General features: G+C 33.6%; 1 protein-coding gene across 1 annotated transcript; it reads right to left on the bottom strand.

Annotated features, from left to right (window-relative positions):
- Positions 1–419: 419 nt before the first annotated feature.
- On the bottom strand, positions 420–16331 carry LOC137619294 (pancreatic triacylglycerol lipase-like). Its single transcript, XM_068349746.1, has 9 exons — positions 16148–16331; positions 15764–15866; positions 11992–12146; positions 11410–11507; positions 7168–7321; positions 6095–6207; positions 5381–5489; positions 2590–2752; positions 420–477 (listed from the first exon to the last, which is right to left on the bottom strand). The coding sequence occupies exons 1-9, from the start codon at positions 16170–16172 to the stop codon at positions 420–422; spliced, it is 978 nt and encodes a 325-aa protein (XP_068205847.1). The 5' UTR covers positions 16173–16331.
- Positions 16332–18078: the final 1747 nt, after the last annotated feature.

Genomic DNA, 18078 nt, shown 5'->3' with positions numbered 1-18078 from the left:
TACTTTCTCTCTCTCTCTCTCTCTCTCTCTCTCTCTCTCTCTCTCTCTCTCTCTCTCTCTCTCTCTCTCTGTCTGTCTTCCTTGCTTTCTTTCCTTTTATTAATAATTTCTCTTCTTTTATCCTTGTCTCATTTGCCTGGGTTTTCTGCTATCTTATCCGTCTACATATTAGATATTGTAGTTAACTCTCAATAGATTTATTCATCCAATCCGAATGATCGTCACAACTACATAATTTGTTTAAACATTTCGCAAGATATGCACTAAACATGTCAGCGTTTTGATTGATTCTCATTAAATATTGCTTTATAAATTAGACTTCTCTTCATTCTTGAGTAATAAAAACTGAAGGGTGTGTCCTTATTATCGACCATAACTTCCCCCGAAGTCTAATGGTCTGTCCTTACGATTATTGTACTTTATCCCAAAGCGAAGGGCGAACGTCTAGCTGTCTCAAGATAGTACGTGCCATAAGGTCTGAAAAAAAAAGAAAAAAAAAGGAACATTAAATTATGTATAAGAGATGATTGATTAACGTTATTGTCCCGAATAATTTGGATTTCGTGAAATCAATAACAAATTTTCAATTATCTTCTAGTGAAAATTTCCCAGATTGAGTAAATAAAGTCTAGATGAACAATTAGGAATCCATCCCAAGATCACTGGATTAGTAGAGACGCTCCTTATTACTGAGTACTGGGAACCGATATTAGCTGCTATGATGGGTTAGATCTAACAATTTATGTGATACTAAAAGGCTTGAAGTAGCCATAGATGTAATGTTTAATGGGCTCTGAAGTTATTATGAATCATCCCATTTTAAAACAGTTTTTTCATAGAATGTTCTCTTGCTTGAGGATACACTTGGCCACACTATTATATCTTATTTCTCTTCCTCTTGGATTGTTAAAGTTTTTATAGTGTACATAGATATTTATTTTAATCTTGTTGCTCTTCCTAAAATACTTTATTTTTCTTTGTTTCCTTGCCCCAATGAGCTATTTTCCCTGTTGGAGACCCTGGGCTTATAGCACCTTGCTTTTCCAACTAGGGTTGTAGCTTAGCAAGTAATGATAATGATGATAATGATACTCTGTTAGTATGTATCGTATTTTTTAAACAGTACATTAGTATTACACTGAGTAGGCGTTCTGCTATTTCATATGTTTGTAACCAGATATTCCAATCAATTAGTACATGTATCCATTAACAACTGGTTATACATAATTTACTTTGGATTATTTGTTCAGCAACATCATCATTATTACAAACCGCTTTGTATGGCTAATTGGGTATACTTGATTAGTTTAGTACACGGGTTAACTTTTGTGTACATTACTGTATATGTTGGGTACCTTTTGTCAATTTGGTAAATAGTTGATTGGGTATATTTTGTTACCTAGGTATATTTTCGTATTGATAGACATTGTTCAGGGAGAATATCATCTGGTAGATTATTTATTGATTACATAGTCTATCAAGTACATTTTGTTCATTGATTATATTTTAAACTTTGGGTACATTTTCCTCATTGAATACTTTTCTTTGCTGTACACATGTCTATTGGGTACATTTTTGGTCAACTGGGAATACTTAGTCCGTTATTTACATTTTATCATTAGACTTCAGTATTGGATGCAATTAATTTTGCGGGTGGGTCTATTTATACATACGGTAAATATTACGAGATTTCAGTCATTGGGTACAATTTCGAGTTTGACAATATTGTTTTTTTGTTCACTCGTCAATGACAAACTCTTATACAAAGTAATATGTGAAGAGTTGGTCTAAACAGGGTGGGAAAATATGTATATGGTGCATTTTGTTTTTTGTTTTATATAGAAATAAGACATAATTAGTGTGAAAAGAGACAAGGGAATGTGATGAACCATACTTATAATACCATTGGTACATTGATTAAGAGAAAAAAAGTTTGAGGCTGAACCATTAGCCACAAAGGATGGTAAGATCATCATTCCTCAATTCATCTCTCCAGTCTTCACGGATGTTTATTCTCATTCCCTATCATTTGTTGCTATCTTCGTATCCAAAGTTTTCCATTTCTATATATCCTTCAAATGCCATACGAAATCTACTCCCAAATACAGGCATACAGAAGAAAAAAAGATTGAATTTCTTCTTGGAATCAATGTCAGATTAATGTTGCCTGGAGAATTACTGTATACCGTAAAATCTATAAAAAAAAAAAAAAAAAAAAAAAAAGGGGGGGTTTCTATTCCTATATAGCCTTTAAATGCCATACGAAATCTACTCCCAAATACAGGCATACAGAAGAAAAAAAGATAGAATTTCTTCTTGGAAACAATATCAGGTTAATGTTGCCTGGAGAATTACTGTATACCGTAAAATTAAAAAAAAAAAAAAAAAAAAAAAAAAGGGGGTTTCTATTTCTATATAGCCTTTAAATGCCATACGAAATCTACTCCCAAATACAGGCATACAGAAGAAAAAAAGATAGAATTTCTTCTTGGAAACAATATCAGGTTAATGTTGCCTGGAGAATTACTGTATACCGTAAAATTGAAAAAAAAAAAAAAAAAAAAAAAAAAAAAAAAACGAAAGACTTACTGAGTCGCAGCATGTAGTCCCATATCAAGACAACCTTCGCCGCAACTTGAACACTTTCCAGTTTCATACGTGTGCCAGTCTGGGCAAGGTTTGGACCTGAAAGGAGTCACGCCGTTGATGCTCTCTATCCAGTAGTCAACGGCCCGCCCATGACTGCAACCACCTGCAAAGTACGAGAACAGTTTACTACTAGATGCCTCCTGTTGCCGATGAAGTGATTGTATACACCGAAATCTACAATTTTTATATACATAGATGCAGACGCGCGCACACACACACACACACACACACACACATATATATATATATATATATATATATATATATATATATATATATATATATATATATATATATATATATATATATACATACTATATATATATATATATATATATATATATGTATACATATATATATATATATATATATATATATATATATATATATATATATATATATATCACCATCATCATTATCACCATCATCATCATCATCATCTCTTCCTACGCCTATTGACGTAAAGGGCTTCGGTTAAGATTCTGCCAGTCGTCTCAATCTTGAACTTTTAAATCAATACATCTCCATTCATCATCTCCTATTTAACGCTTCATAGAGCCATATAGGCCTGGGTTTTCCAACTCTTCCAGTGCTTTGTGGAGCTCTGTTGAAAGTTTGGAGAACTAATCTTTCTTGCGGAGTGCGAAGAGCATGACCAAACCATCTTCATATACACCTCACCAAGATCTCATCCTCACATGGCACTCGAGTAATCTCTCTTATAGTTTCATTTATAATCCTGTCCTGTCCTATAACTTGCAATATGCTTCTGAGGGCTTTGTTCTCAAAATCTACAAAATCTGTTGGATTTTGTTTCATTATCATACCACGACTCCTGTCCATACAGTAACACCAATCTCACTAAACTGATATATAGCCTGATTTTTATATGTAATTTGAGGCGATTTGATTCCCAAATTTTACTTAACCTACCTATTGTCTTATTTGCTTTATTCAATCTTTCATTAAACTCTGATTCTAAAGATCCTGTATTTAACATCATAGTTCCTAAATATTTAAATGATTCCACCTCATTAATCCTTTCTCCTTCCAATGATATTTCATCTTCCAATGCATACTCCGTTCTCATCATCATTGTCTTTTTTCTATTTATCGTGGGCCCAACTTTATGTGATATTTCATGCATTCTGGTAAGCAAGCTTTGTAAGTCTTGTAATGTTCTGCTAATAAGGACAGCATCCACAGCTTACTCTGGGTCAGCTAATTTCCTGTTACCAATCCAGTCCAATCCTTCTCCACCATCACCAACTGCTCTATGCATTACAAAATCCATGAGGAGAATAAACAATATAGATGACAACACATTCCCTTGGAATACTCCACTGTTCACAGGAAATTCACTAACATTAACTTTCCACTTGCTATATTCATGAACATACTTAAGCAAATTTTCATATTGAAGAGGAACTCCATAATAACGCAAGCCTTTTCACAAAATTGGCCGGTACACCCTATCAAAGCCTTTTTTCATAGTCCAAAAATGCCATCAACAGTGGATTTCTATATCCTACACATTGCTGTACCACATGTCTTAAAATGAAAATTTGGTCAGTACAACTTCTACCTTTTCTAAATCCTGCTTGTACATCTCTTAGCTTTTCATCAAGCTTTCTCTCTAGTCTCTTTAGGATGAGCCTACTATATATTTTAATGACAACTGACGTAAGTGTGATGACTCTAATTATTGCTACCAGTCAGATCTACTTTTTTGCCATTCCTAGCTCGCATTCATCAGGCTTTGCCTCTTCACGCCAAATTCTACAAAATAATCTTATAAGTTTTCTGGGAGTCACTTCATTTTCAGCCAATATCATCTCAGCAGTTATTTCATTGTATCCAGGGCTTTCCATCACTTCTTTAATGATAGCTTCAAATTAAAACACACTGAATTCATTCATGGGCACACCAAAGTCTTCTTCAGCTTTACGTATAATAATCAAATTATTCCCTTCATATCTCCTGTTCATGACCTTACTAAAGTGTTCCATCGAACGTTGTCTTTCTTTATATATATATATATATATATATATATATATATATATATATATATATATATATACATACATACATACATATATACATATATACACATATATATATATATATATATATATATATATATATATATATATATATATATATATATATATAAAATATGCCAACAATTAAACAGCTGAGAAGAGAGGGGATTTCTAAAAACAGAATTGAGTGGAGAAGACAACTGATTCCACTGACAGGCTGAAAGCCTACCTGAGAGTGGAAGCAATATATATATATATATATATATATATATATATATATATATATATATATATATACAGTATATGTATATATATACATATATATATACATATATATTATATGTATATATACAGTATATATATATATATATATATATATATATATATATATATATACATATATATATACATACGTATATATATATGGGGCCTGTGTATGTATATATGTGTGTGTGCATGTGTTAGTTCTTGTGTGTGTGTGTGTGTATTTGCACGTATGTTGCTATTTGCACAGGTGTGTGTAATTCCTAAAAAGATTTTCAAGCATCGTGCTACTGATATTTCAAGATGAGGAAGCGCACTGAGAGAATCATCGACCGTCAGAATGACGAATAAATACAAAGGCTCGACTAGACAGCACACAGATGAATAGAAAGGTGACAAGTCCTTCAGCGACTCCCCTTTTTTACCTCTCAAAAGATCAGTCCATTTTCCTCCCACTGTGCATCCAGGTTGGTGTTCTCCGCCGTTTGGATAATAGTCGACATGGCCGATCCTTTCCGACAAACCTACGCAAGCCTAACAACAAAAAAGAAATGGAGAAAGAACTGCAATCAATGTCTCGTTCTCATTCCTGCAATAGTTACCGATAAATTCACTTTAACAAAAGTTGAAACTTGTAGCGAATTCTCTTTTTATAGTTAATGTATGAAAGATTTATTGTAATGTTGATACTGTTCTTAAAGCGTTTTATTTTAATTATTTATTACATCTCTTGTAGTTTATCTATATCCTTATTTTCTTTTTTTACTTAGCTATTTTCCCTGTTGGAGCCGTTTTGCATATAGCATCCTGCTTTTCCAACTAGGGTTGTAACTTAACTATAGTCCATTTCTTTTAGCGAGGAGCATTTGCACCGACTCGCAGCGGTGCCCTTTTAGCTCGGAAAACTTTCCTGATCGCTGATTGGTTGGACAAGATAATTCTAACCAATGAGCGATCAGGAAACTTTTCCGAGCTAAAAGGGCACCGCTGCGAGTCGGTGCAAATCTGCCTCGATAAAAGAAATGGACTATAGTAATAGATATCACAATAATAATTGTTGCATCACCCTCTACATATGTTGTTGACAAGTATTATACTCAAATTATCTATCAACACCTGGCAGGAAAGTCAAAACCTACTTGATAAGTTCTTCCACCATTGGTGTGGATCACTTCGACGAAAGTGGCGTCTGATATGTCCAGCATCTCTTCTTCTGGCGCACCGCGGTAACTGGGACCTGCCGGGTCCAGGCCTATGATATACAGAGAGAATTTAAAGATCTCGATAGACATTAATTTTACATTTTATGTAATCATCATTCGGAATATTGTACGTTACGATTAAATTATAATACTCATAACGAAAGAAATTATATAATAGATTTGTATGAAACGTAATTGATTATATCTGTGGCCGATTATCTAATAGATCAGTATATTTGATTTATATATATTTATATATACATATATACATACATATATATATATATATATATATATATATATATATATATATATATATATATACATACACAGTAATTTCACTGCCTAAAAGTCCTCTCTGGGTTAGTCCTAAAATCATACTCAGTGAAAAGAAATTTGAAAAGCTTTTTCTTTATTCGTAATCCGTTTAAGAGTTTATATGATCTAAACGGAAAGGAAACATTTATATACGGCCAATTGTGGATTAAAGGCCGGTCATGAATGGCTTAGGCAAGGAACATTGACAATGCCCTAGCTAGCCGGACAATGCCCTAGAAACTGACCATATATACTTATGGTCATCGCCCAAACCTTGTATCCACCCAAGCTAAGACCAGGGAGGGCAAGGGATATTTCTAATAGGCCACTTGCAACCTTTCAGATCTGTCCTTTTAAAGGTTTAAAGGCCGCTCATGAATAGCTGAGGCAAGGAACAGTGACATTGCCCTATCAAGCTGGACAGTGTTCTAGAGACTGACCATATATCATATATCAGCACCCAAGGCCCATCTCCACCTATGCTAGGACCAGGGAGGGCCAAGCAATTGGTTGGTGATGACTCAACAGATAGACCTATAGGCTCCCCTAAACCCCTCAACCTTAGTTCACAAGGATGGTAAGGTTGCAGACACTAATGGCTCTAACGAGACTAAACGTAACTGGCAAACACCAGACAGAGATGTTGCCAATCAGGCCATAACAACCCTATCACGTCTTTTCTTTTCACTGACCTGTGATACGTCCAAGGGGACCGTAAACCACGTGATGACCTACGATTCCACCTAAATGGGCCCCTAAAGAATGCCCTGTCACGTGCAGAGTTGTGATGTCGAGTTGAACGACGATGTGCATGATATCCAGCATCTCGGCTACACGATGACCCACCTGGAATTGTGCAGGACAACATTTGAATGTTCAATATCATATTTTGCAATAATGTTAAAACCAATACACCAATTCCCTAATTTCGCAAGAGGGTCTGCCCCTCTTTTATTCTTCTCCTGTACTTCTCTTTCTCCCTATTTCCTTAATCTTTCCCATCCCGAGTACCTGCCTTTGAGCTATAAACTGGATTGTATCCAGGGGTACTCTTCCTTTCCCCATATTATAAAATAATAACTCGCAATTAAACGCTAGAGTATGACTATTCGCGTACCAACGCGTACTTTTTCTATTTTCAGATAATATTGATTATTGGTGCAGTACAGGAAACTAAGTAATGAGAACTATTCGTGCTCAACACCAGATCGCTGATATACATGCAATGTACTTTATAAAAAATCAAATACCGTACATATACAATTTGCAGAAGTTGATGCCAAGAACACCCTTGTATCGTCGGGATGCAAATGATGCATAGTTTTGAAGAATAGTTGAATAGCAAATAAAAAAAAATATATATATATACTCGATAACCTCAATCACAACTAACTCTCTTTGAGTATGTTTGCTTGTATATTTGTTTGTTGTTTGTTTGTAAAAGCTTTTCTGGTATTTTTTCGCTACCACTAAAACTTGTGCTACAAGGGTTCTATGTAAATAACTTTCTCGACTTGAGCAGTTATACCATAAATAACGTAATGTATGAAACTAGTTGCATATATGTTAAACAGAAACTCCAAACTATTAATTCTTGGAGGAAGAAGAGTACGCAGGACCTATTTACATACTAAAGACAAGGAGGCGTGTGATGTTGGACGCAATCTTCTAGAGCAGAGGTTCTCAATGGGGGTGAAATTCATCCCCAGGGGTGAATTTTGGGTTTTTAGGGGGTGAATTGTGACCGAAGTAAGTTCATGGGTGAGGAGAGCAATTATAGGCTTTAGCATATCTGGCCTGTCAATTGGGCTGGGATTATATCCTAGGATTGGAAAAGGTACTGAGGAAGAGACAGATGGCTGGGGAATTAAGTAGGCCCCAAGAAAATTACTTGGCAGGCCCAAGGTTGGGAACTCATGAACTATAAATAGCTGAGAAGCTAATTCCAATTTCAGTCTTGAATTGTCCTCAGTAAGTGTCTGAGTGAACCTGATTTCCAGGATTGTATCTTCAAGAAAGTACGATCATTCATATATTGAATATGGATTCACATCCATCATCATCAATGGAGAAGAAAGGCCCCAATGTGTTATTTGTAGTAAAGCTTTGACAAACGATTCTATGAAACCAGCAAAGATGAGACAGCATTTGTAAAATGTTCATCCTCATCACAGAGACAAGAAAAAAAAAAACTTTTCTGAACGCCATGGGAATGCTCTCATAAAGATGAGGCTGGTTTCAACAGAAGAATTTAAAGAGAAAAACGACAAAGTTACTGAAGCTTCCTATGTCGTAGCACTTGAAATAGCAAAGCAGAAAAAAACATACAATTGGGGAAAATTTGATAAGCCTTGCACTCTCAAAATGGTGGAAATTGTGTTGGGAAATTAAATGAAGAAAAAAATTGCAAAGGTTCCATTAGCAAACAGTACTGTTTAAAAGAGGATAAGTGATATGGCCACTGACATCATGGATCAAGTTGTGCAGGAGATCAAGTCTTCAGCATTTGGCTTATTTTCAATCAACTTGATGAATCAACTGATCTGGCATCATGTTCCCAGTTGGTGGTGTTTGCAAGGTATGTTCACTCAGATTCATTTAAGGACAAGTTTCTCTTTTGTTCCCCTCTTGAACTAACTACAAAGGCCTCTGATATTTTGGAGAAGGTTTCATCTTTTTTGAATCAGAAAATCTTTCGTGGGATAATATCAGTGGGTGTTGTACAGATGGAGCACCAGCTATGTTAGGGACAAAATCAGGATTCCAAGTATGTGTGAAAAAGCGAGCTCCAAAACTGAAAGGCATTTATTGTATAATCCATCGTCAGGCATTAGCCTCAAATACATTTCTTGCTCCGCTAGAGAAGGTTTTGGATCAAACAATTGAAATTGTAAATTTAGTCAAAGGAGGGGCACTCAACTCACGACTTTTCAAGCAGTTATGTACTGATATGGATGCAACCCATCATTTGCTTCTTTTTCACACAAATGTTTGTTGACTGTCAAGAGAAAATGTAACGGAGCGAGTATTTGAGCTTAGAGATGAGATCAAATTGTTTTTTGAAGTGCAAGGTAAAACAGAATTTTCTGCCTGGCTGAGTGATGAGGAATGGATCATGCATCTTGCCTGTTTGGTTGATATATTTGAGCAACTGAATAAACTGAATCTTCAGATGCAAGGAAGGAATACAAGCATTATTAAACTCGTAGATGCCTTGAAAGCTCTTATGAGCAAGCTTGAAAATTGGAAGAGAAGGGTAAATGCAGATAATGTAGTAATGTTTGGGAAACTGTCATCTATTCTTGCTGTTTGTGGTGAAGACAAGGTGCTTCCACAATTTGCAAAAAAAATTAAATTTGGCAGCATTTGACAGCACTGGAAAATTAATTCAGACGATATTTTCCCGAGCTTGGTGATGATGAGTTGGATTTAGTCAGAAATGCATTCAAACTGTCAGTTGAAAAAGTTCCTGATGATTGTCAAGATGAGGTTTTGGAGTTAAAAACTGATTCGGGTGTAAGAGATGCGTTCGATGAGAAATCGATAACAGAATTTTGGCCTCTGATGTACGATTCCTACCCAAAAGTGGAAGAATCGCTATCCGTGTATTGCTTCCGTTTGTATCGGTATATCTTTGTGAGTCAGGCTTTTCAACTCTGTTACAAAGTAAAACGATGCAGCGCAGTATATTAGAGGTAGAAAATAACCTGCGTTGTGCCCTTTCAAGCACTCATCCGCGTATACCAGAATTGGCTAAGAAAAAACAATCATAGGTTTCGTCAATCGATGAACTGTAATATTCTGAATAAAATTAATTACAGGTTTATAATATCTTTTTACCCTATCGAACTTTGTGTTTATTGCATTAGCTTCAGTTTGGCCTGCTAAGTAGTTCTTATAAATTGAAAAAAAAAATATTTTACTTTTATTCAAGTTTTATATCCATCGATATTTTCAATTTGCATATAATTTGTAATATTCCATTAAAAAGATAATCCATGTAAACCTGTAAATTTATTATATTTAAAAAAAAAAAAAGTATTTTTAGTAATATTTGCATATTATTTACAGTGCACCTGTTGAGAAGACAATCTTGGTAAAGACGGGAAGTTGGGGGGGGGGGGGGAATGACATCATTACAAATGGTGAAAGGGGTGCATGGGCCCAAGAAGGTTGAGAACCCCTGTTCTAGAGTGACCCCTTGTAGTCATATATGAGGGAGGTGTCAAAAGCTGAACTTATCCCATTCTTCTAGCACTTATCAGTAGCTCTTCATCCTGGCCTCCACTGCCTATCTAATCTCTGTCAGCAATCTATAAATGGTTTCGTTAATTGGATATAGTCTTCTCCTAGCTCACTAACCTTCAGAAATTTTTACCTGAATTGACCTTTATGAATCAGAGAAAACCTATCCCTCTACATAAACTTATTTATCCACATCACTACATGTGAAAGTCTGTCATTATTTGGAGGTATGTAATTAATACTCTATAATGTATAAGATGTTTGCATCATATTTATTCTATATTATTTTTAGGGGGTGGGGTGGGGGAATGAAGCCTCTCTGTTAGCAGGGAATGGTTTTCTGTGTATGAAATATAATGATTTGATATAGCCAAGCAAGCCTAATTATCACAAATCAACTCAGATCTTCATTGTGTAATCGGAAAAAATCAGATTTGAAATTGATTTTAAACGAATTGATGACCATCAGTCGAAGAGTATTACAAGAGGCAATCAGTGCAAGCAAAGAGGAGTGTGAAAAAAAAACAATCATCTAAAAGACATTAATTTCTATACCAGGTTTCTTTACAATTTATTGCATTTATCATCAAAATATTTCTCAAGCTCTTTGGCATTCAAACATTAAACAGAAATTGGTATTAGTATTGTTGTGGGTATTTCAACAAGGAAAAGAATTCATATGATCTTACCTCAGGAAGGGTATTAACAACTGCATAGTAGTTGAAGCGGTGAGATATCTCCTCCCAGTCTATGGAAATGACGTTGCATTCATAGTGTTTTAACAATTCTAAAAAAAGAGAAACAAGGTAGGTACATACAATAAGTAAATACAGATGTATAGCTTATTGTAAAACTAAAAGTACGTTAAGTAAAGTGATACATGGATAAATGCATTGATTATTATATACATAAATTGAATGTTTAAACACGAATAATTGGTCATTTTGAAAAAGGAGGGAAGTAGATAGGTTGTTGAAAAACAAAACTACACAAGTAGTTGAAAATTACTGTCATTTTTAAAAGTTAATATAAAAGGCTAAATTACCTACAGAATAGTTTTTGCTTTGCTAAAGAAACGAAGTAACAACACTTGATTTAGAAAATAGTATGATTGTTTATATTTTTTCAAAGAATATTATCTTTTGACGTTTTATTAATACTATTACTGCAACTTGTATATGAAAATAGAACGCACCGTAAGAATAAACAATTATCATCAATACTACAAAATACGTCAATATCACTACAAAAATTTTATTATCTTTATTAACCTGTCTTAGCTTCCACTGGCCAGCCCTGATATCCATTAGCTATCCATCCATGGATAAGGACGTGTGTTGGGAGATTGGGGTCAAAAGTTGAGTTAACAATGTTATCGATGTCATTGATCTTTAACTCATAGTAAGATGCATCTTCAGGATTACTTCTGCAAAAAGGAAAAAAAAAGAGAAAAAAAATTAAGTAGTAGTCTATCCTCATCATCATCATCATCATCATCATCATCATCGTGAGTATTTGCATAAAATTTTATGCTTGTATCATCAAATCATCAAATGAACGATTCTACACTTAAAATAACCGTAATTGTAATCGGAAATTCTCTGTAAAATATACTGTTCTCAGCCGTATTTCAGTAAAATACAGGCGTCCGTAATTTTACCAGAGTTTGTTATCATATTTTACGGGTTGGTGACCGTAATATCACTTGTTTACGTCAATATATCCGCTTTTAAAAGGGTAAATGCCTGGCAACATTTATTCTAGGATGTTTACCATTTTTTACGGCAAACTTTCAACAGTGTAGCCTATCCTTATCATCATCATCATCATCGTGAGTATTTACGCAAACATTCATGCTTTTATCAGCAAATGAACGATTGTATGGCTTATTTGTTCACCTACAATCAGAATAAAGATATAAGTGAACAGATCCTTTCATAAAGAGAATGGAGTCCGTGTCAATGTAGGTAGTAATTTGAAGAGGTGTTGAGTAGGGGTAATAAAAAAGGAAAACAAAAGAGAGAGAGAGAGAGAGAGAGAGAGAGAGAGAGAGAGAGAGAGAGAGAGAGAGAGAGAGAGAGAGAGAGAGAGACTGCATTATGGAACGAGTGTTAGAAAAGTAAAACTAAGAATGAATTTTCTATTCTAAAAGTCAATCAAGACTATGGTAGCTCATTTTAAATAGTTTATTTTGGATGGTTCAAAGTTGTGGCATAATGTTCAAATAGAACATACTGTAGAATGAATGATGATTGCAGATGGCGCATTATTAAGTGACTGATGTTATAAGAAGTTATAGAGTTAGGTTAAGTAGTTTGAATGTGTTAGTAAGGAGAGAAAGTTCAGCATTAATGTTAGATGAAATATATATATGAGGGTAAATCTAAACCAGAAGAAGAAACAATTGATTGGGGAGTAATGGAAGCAAATTATCACAATGCTGTTTGGGAGATGTAACAGATGGTGGATGTTAACGAAATAGAAAATGGGTTTGAAGTTGTCGATATCAATTTGTAGTATTAAGTGGAGTAAGATTCGTGATATAAAAATGCCGACTAGGTAGATACGTTTGTAGAGGTAGGTTGGGATGTCTGAGAACGATGAATAGGGAATATAATTTGGAAATATTTGCGTGACTGCTGAAAGGGAGACCTATAGAGTGGGAGAGATGTTGAAATTCAAAAGGTGTAAAACTGAGTAGAGGGTAGAAATCTATGGCAATTGTGTAGTGGAGCCGACGCTCTGCCGATGAACATTTTGTTCTGGTTAATAAAGTAGCTTATGTAGGATATTTCTTCACAAAGGGTTCACCTTTGATATGGCACATGGTGGATAACTGAGATACTAATGACGCCTGATTTGTCTTTGAAAGGAGCCCTTATGAAGACCAAATTTATTAGTTATGAATATTTTGAAAGAGAGAGAGAGAGAGAGAGAGAGAGAGAGAGAGAGAGAGAGAGAGAGAGAGAGAGAGAGAGAGAGAGAGAAGTCAGAATGTGTTAGTATCCTCTACAATAATAAGAATATAATACACAATATTCTAGATTACTACAGGTCAGCTTCCATTAGATTATATAACTTCACTATTCAAGTGTGTTTATTTTTATTCTATTTTTGCGACAATGAATTGTTATTTCACGTTATAAAATACATCAGCTGCCAAGCATATATCGTACAAATTTCTTGAAGGGAGTAATCGTTATTAAATGCTGGACACACGATTCAAAGAATTCTTTTGAAGAATTTTAATAAATGCAACAGTGATATGAATGTGTTTAAAGTAGAACAAAGTTAAGATTTTACATTGGATAGTTTAGATACAGTGATATTTCTTACTCTGAAAGAAACGAGAGCAATGGCATTTCTTTGCAAAATTTTATGGGACTCAGACACAAATACCCTGAAATAGTCTAGTTTTAAGGAGAGAGTGGAGAAAACGAAAAGCCAAGCGATGGAAAGTCGTATCCCCCAATATCGAGAGAATGTTTAAGACACGTCTTTTGAAATCGAGAATCGTATAACGAGGTATTACAATGGCTAGAAGACAATCTCCCTTATATAAAAAAACAAGTGTTTCGATATACATATGTATATATGCAGTATATATGTATATATATGTATGTATATACATATATATACATGTGTGTGCTTCTATATGTATTATATATATATACATATATATGTATATATATATATATATATCTATATGTGTATATATTTATATATATATATATATATATGTATACATATGTATATGTGTATATATATATATATATATATATATATATATATATATATATATATACATGTATGTATATATATATGTATATGTATATGTGTATATATATATATATATATATATATATATATATATACACGTGTATATATATATATATATATATATATATATATATATATATATATATATATATATATATATATATACATTTCGGTCGCTCTTACCTCTCCCGTCGTTTGGGTAGGGGGAGAGGGAGCAGTATGTGTGTGCATATCTAAATATTTAGTCGTCATTTTTGACGGGTCACGTACACTAATTGTTGTGATATTATTCGGAGGATAAGGTTGATGTACAATACTGTACAAGCTTTTATTGTTATTTCAGAGTGGCTCTATCAGTATATGACGTCATCATGGGAACTGAACTCCTTCATGACTGACGTCATCTCACATAGCATACCCGCAGTGGGAAGGGTGGGAAGAGACGGATAGTACCATCAGACCACCGTGGTCCACTGTATTGCTAAAGGGATTTTGCAGTATCCTGTCAACCTCCGACTGAATGCACTCTTTTCCCTCAACTTTGCCTTGATTTCAGCCTTCTTTCTTTAAATTAATTATGCAACTGCTGGGATCAACCCCCCCCCCCCCTCCTCCCTGACGCACCTTGTCATATGGGCCAACTTACAAGTGTTGTCACCCATTCAGTTAAATAGTAATCTTTCCCATGGTGCTTAACGAACTCGTCAGACCATCACTTACCCATCTTTATTCAGTGGAAATCAGCGATCCTCTCACTGATTGACTCGGCGAATAGTTTTTTCCATTAACTGTCAGGCTTTGGAATTTTGTAGTTGCTTCCGTTTTCATTTCTTTTTGTACTTTCCCATTTTCCAAATGACGTCCAGCAAGGAAGAGGTTTGACCTCTGGTTCGTTATATTTGTTGGGTTTGTTGTTTGTTTCTTTGTATATCGAAAATATTATACACAGAAAAGTGAGACGTAGATTTATAGGTTTTGGGCGAGATAGGAAAGTAACTTCTAGCAAAGGAGAGGCCAATTAGTAAGTTCTAGCGCAGGTTAGCTTATTATACCGTGACTTAAGGCCATTCAAACACCCCTTCACTGGCCATTTTCATAAGTCAAAGTTACGTCTTTTATCGTTCTTTTTTATTTATAAGTAACTAATTTGAAATAAACTTGCTAAAGTAGCATAACATAATTTAGTTTTAGTCAAAAGTCATCGACAGTGTAATTGCTATTCCTTACTTCTAAACTCCATCAAAATCCCTCATCAGAAATTACCTGGTCCATAGGAGGAAATGGACATGGTCCATGTCTTCCTTAAAGATTTCTGGAGGGCTGTCACTCAAATCAGAAGAGACCGTTGGGCGTATGGGGAATAATGCTGCGAAAACAGAGTGAAATCCATTGAAATACTATCAGGCAAATCTAAACCTTACTATACCAATATATGAAGATCATATTCAATGTACAGATATTGCTATTCAGTAGCTATTTGCAACCTGTACAGTTTAGAAATATTGCAAACAAAACCATGGAAATTTCTCATTTATTATTTAGGTGTCAGTCATGGACTATAATTATTATACTTTTATTGTGACCAACAGAGAAAATTTGAATAACAAACAAACATTATTTAGGTTATAACAAAGAAAGATCTCTTACCTAATGTTAATATTATGAACAGCATCACGAAGGTTTGGAGAGTGTCTGAGGTACCAAGGAAAACAGCCGTAGACGGTTTCAAACTTACTGGGCGATGTTGACAATCTTTAAAAGGAAAGCTTCAAAGTCACCTTACTTTTCAAAATGTAACAAGGACTTTCGACCCTCAACTATGATTCTAGCATCTCTAGTTGACTTTTCGAAAGTGACACAACTGTGATTTCTCTTCCCTTCTTATAGGTATCACTATTCCTTATTCTTAGAGCTCGTTCCCTGATTGGTTGACTCTCAGCCAATAGCATTACTCGATTTGAATGACGTTTTTATCTCTTTGCGATTTCTGTTGCGTCATGAGAACACAAATGGTGAATTTTCGGCCTAATGCAGAAGCTACCATGTATCATTAGTTTCGCAATGTCAAAAGTTACGGTTTTGTGATTAAAGGTAAGTTATAGGCCATTATTATTAAATTTATGGAATTTTTTGAAATCATAATAATCATCAAAATTATTATTATTATTATTATTATTATTATTATTATTATTATTATTATTATTATTATTATTATTATTATTATTATCTTATACATTTTAGTTTTGCAAATGAACACTTCACAGGTATGACTTGATTAGTCTTATCAGAATTTTTTCCCCATTTTAACATTTTTACCTAATCATCCACCTTTCCTTATGTGCCACCGTTTTTTTTTTTCTTTTCTTTTTTTTTTCTTTTTTTTTTTGATCACGCTGCATTTCCATGAAAATAAAATTATCCTCTCTGAAACTCACTGTAAAAATTTGCATTTTCTTTTCCCTATTACTGAGCTCTCCGTAAAAAAGAAAAAACTGAACTCTTTCAGTTTCGTGAATCGTGAATCGTAGTCTCTTAACAAAATAAAAAAAAAACGATTTAGAAACAATGCATCAGTTCATAAAAGTCATTCACAGAATGATCGGAAAAAGAGATGTGAAAAAGAGATGTGTCGGCGCGTGCGCAGATTGCCCATACCTTACGTCCGGATGGGGGCTCTTAGACAGGCAGTCAAGGAACATCGAGTAGGCTATTATCAAGACTAATTTCGAAACTGAGAATTCCCCTTTCATTTGTTAAAATGCATTTGGCTATAATAGACTCAGTTTGGGAATAAATGTTGATGGGTAACTTTGATATTTTATATCTATACATTCATGTTTATATTTATGTTTATATTTATGTTTATATTTATGTTTGTATTTATGTTTATATTCATATTTATATTTATATTCTATATTTCATATTTTATATATATATATATATATATATATATATATATATATATATATATATATATATATATATATATATGTATATATATATATATATATATATATATATATATATATATTAATTTATATTTTATATTTGTATTTTATATTTCATATTGCATGACTAGTTTATCAAAGTTTGTATTTTATATTTCATATTGCATGACTAGTTTATCAAAGTTTGTATTTTATATTTCATATTGCATGACTAGATTATCAAAGTTTGTATTTTATATTTCATATTGCATGACTAGATTATCAAAGTTTGTATTTTATATTTCATATTGCATGACTAGATTATCAAAGTTTGTATTTTATATTTCATATTGCATGACTAGTTTATCAAAGTTTGTATTTTATATTTCATATTGCATGACTAGTTTATCAAAGTTTGTATTTTATATTTCATATTGCATGACTAGATTATCAAAGTTTGTATTTTATATTTCATATTGCATGACTAGTTTATCAAAGTTTGTATTTTATATTTCATATTGCATGACTAGATTATCAAAGTTTGTATTTTATATTTCATATTGCATGACTAGTTTATCAAAGTTTGTATTTTATATTTCATATTGCATGACTAGTTTATCAAAGTTTGTATTTTATATTTCATATTGCATG

Source organism: Palaemon carinicauda, chromosome 1 (assembly GCF_036898095.1).
Source record: "Palaemon carinicauda isolate YSFRI2023 chromosome 1, ASM3689809v2, whole genome shotgun sequence".
NCBI classification, from domain to species: domain Eukaryota; kingdom Metazoa; phylum Arthropoda; class Malacostraca; order Decapoda; family Palaemonidae; genus Palaemon; species Palaemon carinicauda.
Note: the sequence above shows the minus strand (reverse complement) of the source record. Positions and strands in the feature narration are given on the sequence as shown.